General features: G+C 34.8%; 2 protein-coding genes across 2 annotated transcripts; one reads left to right on the top strand and one right to left on the bottom strand.

The window, feature by feature from the left end:
- Positions 1–343: 343 nt before the first annotated feature.
- On the top strand, positions 344–2,155 carry LOC137397154 (fucolectin-like). Its single transcript, XM_068083443.1, has 3 exons — positions 344–578; positions 1,049–1,225; positions 1,911–2,155. Exons 1-3 carry the CDS (start codon positions 344–346, stop codon positions 2,153–2,155), a joined length of 657 nt encoding a protein of 218 aa, XP_067939544.1.
- Positions 2,156–6,488: 4,333 nt separating this feature from the next.
- LOC137397153 (serine/threonine-protein kinase fray2-like) lies at positions 6,489–7,781 on the bottom strand. Its single transcript, XM_068083442.1, has 2 exons — positions 7,481–7,781; positions 6,489–7,336 (listed from the first exon to the last, which is right to left on the bottom strand). Exons 1-2 carry the CDS (start codon positions 7,779–7,781, stop codon positions 6,489–6,491), a joined length of 1,149 nt encoding a protein of 382 aa, XP_067939543.1.
- Positions 7,782–10,913: the final 3,132 nt, after the last annotated feature.

Here is a 10,913-nt window from a genome sequence, read left to right as displayed (position 1 = left end):
TAGTTTCCAGCCTCTACTAAACATCATGAGTAAGTTGGATCATACTATTTTGAAATGATCTGCAAAAATTTTAAATACTGTAATTAAAATTTAATACTTTAAATGAACAGAGTTAGTTTTTAATTCCAAAACAAACAGCTAATGAAAAATTATTCAACGAAAATATCGAATAAAAATTACGCGGGTTTCAGGATTAAGTGTTTCCTTATATTATCAACATTAGTAACATTTTTAATTTTGAAAAACATCTGATAAAATATCTATGTTTTTTTTAGGTGTTGTAACAATGGCTGTATGTTGGTCAGTAGTGACAAAGGCACAATGTATGCCAAGATACTACAAAATGGCTTTGTCAGAGCCTATCCCAGCTGCTTACGAAACCACTAACGCGAGAAGCAAGATAGAATGTGGAATCCTTTGTACAAACACTCCGGACTGTCATGTCTTTGTCTACTCTAAACATAGTCACAGCTGCCAATTCTTGAATATCTCAGAAACTGGTTCATTGCAAGACATCAACACAACTCATATTGGGGAGGCATATGTTATGCCTCGCACTGACACGCTGCTTGCACGAGGTATTTCTCTTGCGAGACCTGCTTTGTCTTCATGCCTTTTAGGTGTTCATTTTCATTTTGAACTATGATGCATACTCTGCGCAATGAACTACTTGAATTGAAGCTGTGAAGTTTGTAAGCTGATCAAAAATTTATAGAATCTGATTAATCTACTTTAGGCTTAGAAGAGTTTTATCTTATACACTTATTTGGTATGCAAAAACATTTGTTTATTCTAAGAAAGACTAAGAACCAAAAGTCCTATTATATTTTCATTATTTCTGCTATCAGAATTTCAACAAATTTTATTTTAATATACCACAAGCAGGAGAGAGAATACAAATAACTTTTTGCTGTCACTGGTACATGCATCAGAAATAGTAATTTTCTCTAACTTTCATCTGAAATAATGCAATTAGAGAAAGTTGTCCTTGTTCTCTTTTGTTGATACAAATATATTAGATTGATACATACATAAATTGTACTTACAGGTAAACCTGCTGAGTCGACAATCGCTCTTTCATTAGATCTCACTGCTGATAAAGCAGTTGATGGACGGTATTCAGATGGCAGTTCTATGGTAGCTACCAAAAGCCGCCTGAATCCCTGGTGGAGAGTTGACTTAGAAAAACGTTACTGTATCCAAGCTGTAAATATTCTCAATCGGGGTAAATAATAGTAGTCTAACCCATTAAACCTTCTCTCACTCACATACACAAATATGTCTGTTATTTAGTGATAATAGAAATAATGATAATGAAATAAATAAAAAATAGCACCGAATAGAGTTGCTAAGGCTAAATTGCTTTAAATTTTGTTCATATTTTTAAAACTCTGAATTCGTGATAAGTAAAAACTTTAAAAAATTTTTTTATTGTATCCAAGCATTAAACATTGTCGATTGCTGTACAGTACATTGTACAGTTTCATAAATTTATCTAAAAAAGCGACTCACATAGTATCATTTTTTTAACATCTGTTCCTTTTTTTACAAAACACATGCTAAACTTCCTAATGCACAGCTGTTTTAAAATTCATATGAAGTTTAAAAATTTCCCTCATTTACTAAAAAACTGATCATCTACTTGCACTGTGCATGTATTTCTTTGACTAAATTTTCTTACATGTATATTTTGTTAGGCAGCAAGTTTTACATTCGGTGACATCTACTGTAGTATACCGAATATGTTGTAGATATATTGGGTATAGCTGTACAAAACCTATAGAAGTAATTGCTTAAAACCAGTATGATTTGATTTACAACAAAATTGTTGGTTTTTGGGAACTTTTAAAATAGTCGATCTGTAGTTTTTTCTCATATGAAACAGAGTGCAATGCTATTACTTTTTGCAGCTACCTACCACAACCGAACAAAAAATTTACTGATAACAGCTGCAGATGAAGTTTCTCAGCTACTCTACACATCTGATGATGATGAAAACTTCTGTGGACGACATGATGGCATCTTAAACAAGTACTACACTCTGATTAAATGCGCTTCAGTTGTTGCTGGGAGATTTGTACAGCTTCAATTAAACACAACAGTTGTACTTAACCTCTACGAAGTTGAAGTTCATGGATATTACAACGCACCATAGACACCGTCATAAAACATCACAAAACGAGTATTTTATGATTTAGTAAAAAAAGGTGTACTAGTCACTAATTTAATTATTTTAAAATTAATAATGCTTTTGGCAGCTTTTTGGTTTAAAATCAAGGCTGTAAACTTGTAAAGATCTGTGAAGCAAATTTGTGATGAGTACTTTTCACAACTCATAATGTAGAGGCAAGTATCTTGAGCACAGAGAAGCTGCTTTTTTAAAGTATCTGTCATGCAAAACCACTTGATATAAATATTATAATGTAAAATATAGAAGGTATAAACAATTGTTTCATTATAATTATTTGAATTAATATTGCTCTCAGTAGCTTTTATATTTAGCAGAATGTGAAAACTGTTTGCAGAAAAATTACTCGTGTAAGAAAATAAGGTTTGGTTAGATTCTTTGCAGACTGATACTGATACAATTTGAAAATATTGTAATAGTTACATTAAATACAAACACAATTATTGTGTTTACATTTAAGTTTTTGACAATTTAGCACAATATTTACACAGCAATTACACAGTTTAGCAATTTGTATCAACAACTCATATTAATCTAACGTATTGTGCCTAGCAAAGGTATTTAGCAGGAATTATTAAAGTTCTATTTGTGTATTTTTTTTCTAGCTTTGCTGTATTGAATGCGGTTTCCTAAGTTTTTGGTATAAAAAAGATATACTAACCAAATATAAATAAAGCTGTTTTGACACTTACACAATATTTCTCACTTCTACCTCACTTATTTTATGGGAAACATTTGCAGTTTCAACGTTTAACCACACAAAGAAAGCAGAAACCAGCACACTATAATTACTTTGTATCCAAGTAATCCCAAACCAGCTGTTTTCAAAGTTTTGTATCAAAAATACCAGTCATTGCATCAAACGAGCATCACCAACAAATAAAATATTGCAAAATAAGATGAAGTTAAAAGATGTTTTTACCAAGTTGAAGAGCAAAAAATGCACTTTTCAGGCAAATTATAGACTTTGATTATCAAGCTATATGTATGTCTTAGCATTCCCCATTTTCTTCAAGACTGCAACAAATTGATGTTTGTGTCCTAACATTCTGTTTTTGTGTTTACACTCTATGTCTGTCCAAAGTTTTTGTTATAACTCTTAGTTTTTGCCTTAACTCTTTGTTGTCATTAAACTGTTGAATTAAAAACAATATGTTTTTGTTTGGACACTGAATGACTATCAAAAAACACAAATTTCCCATTTTTTATTTAATCAAATGCAGAAAAAATAGAGAGATTTTGGCACAAGCAAATATTTCTGCAGAAGTTAAAACGTTATCCTTCTTAGTCACTAAATCTTGTGTCTATCAAATCTATGCACAACAGTTTTGTAGATTATCTGTGGCATAAATTAACTACTCATACGGTGTAACTTATTGCTTTGTCAGGGTCTCTTCCAGCTACCTTTAAAACCTGTAACTCAAAAACTATCATGTAATATTGAATATTTTACACAAAAGAACTGTAAACTGCGTAGCCCTCTTTACTCTAAATCCAATCACAGCCGTAAACTTGTGATTATCTCTTAAATGTATTGATCGTAACACTTCAATACAACTCGTATTGTGAAAGCGTACGTTTGTAATCATTTTGACACACTGCTCGCATAAACTATGTGTCTTGTGGGGCACCTTGATACAAATAATGTATAAGTTCTTTGTTAGAGTTCATTTAAAGCTTTTCAAAATTGAAACGAAAAAAATTTTTATTGAAGAAAAAATCAATATTTAAACACTGGCTCATTAAACTAATTGATTTAAAACAATATAATTTTTTTTAGTAACTAGTAATCAATAAGAATGAACTGTTTCGACTCTTTAAAAAAAAATTAATTGATTGTCTAGTGAAGATTGAAAGGGAGGCCTAGAAAGGCATCACATATTCAGAGAGTCGCACTAACAAAATATTTAATATTATTGTATTTTACTGTTTCCTTATCAGAGACGCGATAAAATTCTTTTTCAAAGAATGATCATTTTCACCAACTCTCATTAACAACAAAATAAATAAATAACCAAAAATAATTTTTACTGCATAAAACCTAAATTATTTTTAACTGGACACAGCTCTTCTAACTCTCAATTTGTTTATACAATTGTATAAGGTTGATAAAATAATAAAATGATTATTACTCATTTGCTGCGATAAACTCATTTATGCGTTTTCTATAGACACATTTTTGCGACTTTTCCAGCAATTGCGTGGTAACTTAATTTTACTATTTGTTGACAACATAACCCATGGTCTTTAAGAATTTTATGAAATTGACAGCGTTGTTTGAACATTTCTCTATAAAATTAGCCTAAAAAAGCGAAGCAATTTTAAACTTTTGTTGGGAAATTCTCAAACAAAAGTTTAAAATTGCTTAGCTGTTTTAGGCTGATTTTATAGAGAAATGTTCAAACAACACTGTCAACTTCATATAAGTCTTAAATACCATGGGTTATGTTGTCAACAAATAGTAAAATTAAGTTACCACACAATTGCTTGGAAAGTCGCAAAAATTCGTCTATAGAAAACGTATAAATGTGTTTATCGCAGCGAAAGGGTAATAATTATTTTATTATTTTATCAACCTTATATAAACGCAGCAACAAATTGAGCGTCAGAAGAATGTGAATGTGTTGTATAAATCAATGTACTCACATGTACTGATGTGAAGATGAAGAAGAGCCTCTGTCTTTCGTTACACTTCCTTATATCCTCCCCTATACTGCCTTACACTAGCCAATCTACTAGCTTTACCCATTAGCTTTATCCAGCTTCATGCACTCACCGTAATTACCAAGACCACCTGTAATGCCTTGAGCTCAGACACCAATATAGCCTGAGCCTAACAATTCCCTTAATAAAACATGCAAATCCCATAATACAACATGCCCTTTTTTTCTTTTTTTTTGGGCCACTCCATCACTACCAACAAGCAAGCATAGTAACTTTCCTTACTTGTGTTGCTTGTTACCTGACCCCGTTAGGGCAGTCTCCATAGGCTATGCCTCTGGCTTGCCTGACCCTGTGCCACCGTCTAAAGTACTCGTCTCGCTACTGCCAGCTCCATTGCCAGTCTGCACTGGCTTTTCCATCACCCTGACCTCCACCGCTACCAATACTTTTACCGTGACCGCTGTCACTACCAACACTACTTCCACAAACATCTCCAACACTACTTCCACCAACCCTGACTAGCCCGGAGTCTTTTGGTTGGGTCAGTAATGACTCCTCAACCTAATCTCCGTCTCTTCTGTCTTTACCTCGCTCTCTCCAGTAAAAGGCAGGCTCGACAGGCTTCCTGTGGGAGGTCTCCACCTGGGCCATAACCGGCTGCACAGGGGATGGCACCACAGAGCTGGGAAATGGCATAGGTCCAGACCTATCTAGCTCGACCTCACCTGCAACCAGTGCAGGTCTGCTACCAGCAAATCTCCTCTGAACCTCGGCTAACTCCTGCACCACTACCCTGAATGCCTTGACATTTTCCAACTCCATGACTGCTGCCTCCCGTTTGGCTTTCAGCTCCGCCAATTTCTCCTTCGACTTTCTCCGCACCTCCCTTTCCTCTCTTTCAATCTCTGCTACCTTTTTCTCATAACCTTGTCGGTCTAACATTTCATTGCTAGATACCTCTACTAAAAAGAGCAAACCTTTTCCATTACAGACACTGGTTCAGCTACTTTCTCAGCACCTTCCCTTACCTCATCGTGACTGTGTTCTATATCACACCCTATAGACACTTGCACTTGCACCCCAGTTGACTACCAATTTCTATGTATTTGCTACTCTTCACTCCCTTGGTTTTACAAGTCCACCAATCTTGACCTGTGTGACCTTTCTTAACTTTGCTCTCTCTGTCAGGCTTATTTGTCAGGTTTTGAAACTCGACATCATCTGAAACATAACTTGACCCAGCATTAATGGTTCTCGACAAAAACGGCTTAACTGGCTTAATAATTCTACACTCCTTAACAGGCTCAAACTTACTTCTGCATAACACGTTTACAACGGCAAATAGTTTTAGCAGCTTCAACTCAGTTATGCCCAAAAGGTTTGTTCTCAATCCTTTCACCACATGAACTTCAGCATCCATATGCCTGTCTTTACTTTCCAAATAAACTATTACACCTCCAACAACTTTTAACTCACTACCATCAGCAGTTTCTAAAACTGTCGACGGTTTCTTTAACCGTCGGTTCAACTTATTGGCTGTTGCCGTGGTTAATATTGACACCTCAGCCCCAGTATCAAACGTAAACTCTACATTTACTTCATTAACTTTGAAATACTGCACAAATGTCTGACCTGGTCAACTTTCATCATCATATTTATCCCTCAAACCAGAGAAACTAACACTTCTGCCCTTACTATTATCCCAGGACCTTTCATCATACCGAATCGTCTCGCGCCTGTCCTTATACTTCTCCCCCTCAAGCCTATTTATACTATTGTCCCTGTATCTACTCAACTTGTCTCTCGTCTCGCGAAGGCTTTCTCGCCTCCTGCACCTTTCCCTACTATCATATCGCTCATAGCTAATATCACGACTACCTCCTGACTTCCTGCTGCTACCTCGTCTGTCATAACCTACATCTTCTCCCTTATTCCTACAATAACAGGATACATGTCCTCGCCTTCTACAAGGAAAACATTTAATGGAGAGACAACTCCTCATCTCATGGCCACTAGGTCTGCAATTATAGCATACTCTATCTTCACTGCCTTCTCTATTATTTGCTCTATATCTGGAGACATGCCTCTCCCTGCTATAATTATCTCTATACTTCCTACTGTCACTGTCATTGTTAGACTCTCGGCCTCTCGTCCCATACCTGCTAGTATCATGCTCCTCACTACCATAATACCTTCTACTACTCCTAGGGCTACCTCTAGGGGAAGACCTACCCGCTGAATCATAGCTTCTATCTCTATCATTACTCCGGTACTGCGCTCGGCTATCAAACTCTGACACCTTTGCTACTTCTCTCTTAACCTCACTTTTTAAATCGGTACTTCTACCCTCAGTTCTCAAAAATCTGTTCAAGTTGTTGGCCATTTCACGAGCCCTCAATGCCTCATGTAATAACCCCCAAGTAAGATTGGCATTCTTCATCAAATCTCTGCTTACTTCTCTATCTCTCAACCTGTTAACCGCCACTATAAGGGCAAACCTTACCCTATCATTATTATTAGCCACCTCTGCATATCTGCTCAAACTCTCTACCCGTTGTAAATATTTTCTATCAATTTCTCCATGTACCTGCCTAGCTGTCAGAAACTTATGCCCCTTTACAAACATACTCTCTTGTCTACCATAATAATCCTGCAAAACCTCCACTGCCTCTTCATAAGTAGAATTTACACCATCTACGTTAAACCCTGCTCCCCTCAATATTTCTCTACCACTGTGCTCAATAGCTCTCAATAGGGGCACTAACCTAGCTCTACCTCTCATAATAGGCACTCTATTGCCATCTTCATCATCTACATAACTTCTCCTTTCGACAGCACTCCCAATGCACAAATTCATCTCTTCTATAAATCGTTCCCACGAGCCATCACCGTGCTCACCGAACACCAGATTTGGAAAACCACTATCCATCCCTACACAACACAATACATTATATTTCTCACCACAAATTTACTCTATCCCACTTGTATAAATTTAATGTAATTCTCACCTCCGAACACTGAATAAATATTTACACCTCACCAACACTGATGCTTCACCGCCACAACACCTCACAACATCACCCTACCTCATGTCACCTCACCTTCACGCCCGTGAGAGGGTCTAATCAACCGTTAAACTTAACGCGTAACCAGAAAAATTATCGCTAATGATAACGCACAAGAAAAATAAATCAGAGCTTTGTCAACTGCGCTATGTTGTATAAATCAATGTACTCACATGTACTGATGTGAAGATGAAGAAGAGCCTCTGTCTTTCGTTACACTTCCTTATATCTTCCCCTATACTGCCTTACACTAGCTAATCTATTAGCTTTACCCACTAGCTTTATCCAGCTTTTTGCACACACCGTAATTACCAAGACCACCTGTACTGCCTTGAGCTCAGACACCAATATAGCCTGAGCCTAACAAATCCCATAATACAACACTGTGCCCCGTTAAAAATAATTTAGGTTTTACGCAGGAAAAATTATTTTTGGTAGTTTATTTATTTTGTTGTTAATGAGAGTTGGTGAAAATGGTCATTCTGTGAAAAAGAAATTTATCGCGTCTCTGATAAGGAAACAGTAAAATACAATAATATTAAAGTTTTTGATAGTGTGGCTCTCTAAATATGTGATGCTTTTCTAGGCCTCCCTTTCAATCCTCACTAAACTATCAATTTATTTTCTTTGAAAAAAAATGGTGAAAAAGTTCATTCTAATTGATTCCTAGTTACTGAAAAAAAATATATTGTTTTAAATCAATTAGTTCAATGAGCCAGTGTTTAAATATTGATTTTTTCTTTGTTAAAAATTTTTCTGTTTAATTTTGAAATGCTTGAAGTAAACTCTAACAAAGAACTTATACATTATTTGTATCAAGGTGCCCCACAAGACACATAGTTTATGCGAGCAGTGTGTCAAAATGATTACAAACATACTCTTTCACAATACGAGTTGTATTGAAGTGTTACGATCAATACATTTTAGAGATAATCACAAGTTTACGGCTGTGATTGGATTTAGAGTAAAGAACACTACACTTTACAGTTTTTTGTGTGCAAAATATTCAACATTACATGAGAGTTTTTGGGTTACGAGCTTTAAAGGTAGCTAGAAGAGACCCTGACAGAGCAATCAACTACATCTGAGTAGTTAACCTATGTCATAGATAATCTACATGTACAACACTGTTTTGCATAAATTTGATAGACACAAGAATTAGTGACTAAGAAGGATATCATTTTAAATTCTGCAGAAATATTTGCTTGTGCCAGAAACTCTCTATTTTTTTCTGCATTTGATTAAATAAAAAAGAGAAATTTGTGTTTTTTGATAGTCATTCAGATTCCAATCAAAAACATATTGTTTTTAAATAAACAGTGTAAAGACAACAAAGAGTGAAGACAGAAACTGAGAGTCATAACAAAGACTTTGGACAGACATAGAGTGTAAACACAAAAACAGAATGTTATGACACAAACATCAATTTGTTGCAGTCTTGAAGAAAATAGGGAATGCTAAGACATACATATAGCTTGATAATCAAAGTCTATAATTTGCCTGAAAAGTGAATTTTGTTGCTCTTCAACTTGGTAAAAACATCTTATAACCTCATCTTATTTTGCAATATTTTATTTGTTGGTGATGCTCGTTTGACGCAATGACAGGCATTTTTGAAACAATACTTTGATAGCAGCTGCTTTTGAATTACTTGGATAGAACGTAATTATATTGTGCTGGTCCCTGCTTTCTTTGTGTGGTTAAACGTTGAAACTACACATTCTTCTCATCAAATAAGTGAGGTACAAGTGAAAAATAATGTGGAAGTGAAAAAACAGCTTAATTTATATTTGGCTAGTAAGTTATTTTACACAAAAAAATCTGGAAACAATATCCAATACAGTAAAACTAGATAAAAAATACACAAATAAAACTTTAATAATCTCTGCTAAATATTTTTGCTAGGCCTAATACATAAGGTTAATACAAATTGTTAATACACATTGCTAAACTGTGTAACTGCTGTGTAAATACTGTGCTAAATTTTCAATAACCTAAATGCAAACACAACTACTACATTTTCAAATTGTATTAGTATCAGTCAACAAAGAATCTTACCAAACCTTATTTTCTACAGAAGTAACTTCACTACAAACTGTTTTCACATAATGCTAAATATAAAAGCTACTGAGAGCAATATTAATTCTAATAAGTATAATAAAACAATTGTTTGTATTTTCTATATTTTACATGGAAGATGTAAAATATAAGGTGTAAAATCACTTGATATAATACTAATTATATCGAAGGATTTTGCAAGAGAGATATTTTGAGAAAGCAGCTTTTCCATGCTCAAACCACTTACCTCTATTTTATTAGTTGTGAAAGATACTCATCATAAATTTGCTTCACATGTCTTTACAATTTTCCAGCCTTGATCTTAAACCAAAAAGCTACCAAAAAACTTTATTTTAAAAGTAATAATTAAATTGGTGACTGGTAAACTTTCTTTTACTAATTTATAAAATACCTATTTTGGGATAAGTTTCATGACGGTGTCTATGGTACATTGTAAAACCCATGAAGTTCAACCTCGTAGAGGTTGAGTACACCTGTTCCGTTTAATTGAACCTGTAAAAATCTCCCTGCAACCACTGAAGCGCATTTAATCAGAGTGTAGTACTGGTTTAAGATGCCGTCATGTCGTCCACAGAGGTTGTCATCATCATCAGATGTGTAGAGTAGCTCAGAAACTTCCTCTGCAGCTGTTATCAGTAAATCTTTCGTTCAGTTGTAGTAGGTAGCTGCAAAAAGTAATAACATTGCAGTCTGTTTTATATAAAGAAAAAAAAACAAACTACAGATCGACCAATTTAAAAGCCACCAAAAACCAACAATTTTCTTGTAAATCCAACCATACTAGTTTTAAGCAATTACTTCTGTATGTTCTGTACAGGTGTACCTGATCTATCTACAACATTTTTGGTATATTATTATACTCAATGTCACAGAATGTAAAACTGGTTGCCCAACAAAATATAAGAAAATTTAGTCAC

This window comes from Watersipora subatra, chromosome 5 (genome assembly GCF_963576615.1).
Source record: "Watersipora subatra chromosome 5, tzWatSuba1.1, whole genome shotgun sequence".
Taxonomy (NCBI): domain Eukaryota; kingdom Metazoa; phylum Bryozoa; class Gymnolaemata; order Cheilostomatida; family Watersiporidae; genus Watersipora; species Watersipora subatra.
This window is presented reverse-complemented; position numbering and strand designations above follow the sequence as displayed.

Coding starts and splice junctions, on each gene's coding strand:
- LOC137397153 (XM_068083442.1), bottom strand. CDS start 7,781: ATGGATAGTGGTTTTCCAAATCTGGTGTTCGGTGAGCACGGTGATGGC. Junction 7,337..7,480: donor TTATTATGGTAGACAAGAGA/GTATGTTTGTAA, acceptor TTGCCCTTATAG/TGGCGGTTAACAGGTTGAGA.
- LOC137397154 (XM_068083443.1), top strand. CDS start 344: ATGGCTTTGTCAGAGCCTATCCCAGCTGCTTACGAAACCACTAACGCG. Junction 579..1,048: donor TGACACGCTGCTTGCACGAG/GTATTTCTCTTG, acceptor TTGTACTTACAG/GTAAACCTGCTGAGTCGACA. Junction 1,226..1,910: donor TGTAAATATTCTCAATCGGG/GTAAATAATAGT, acceptor TACTTTTTGCAG/CTACCTACCACAACCGAACA.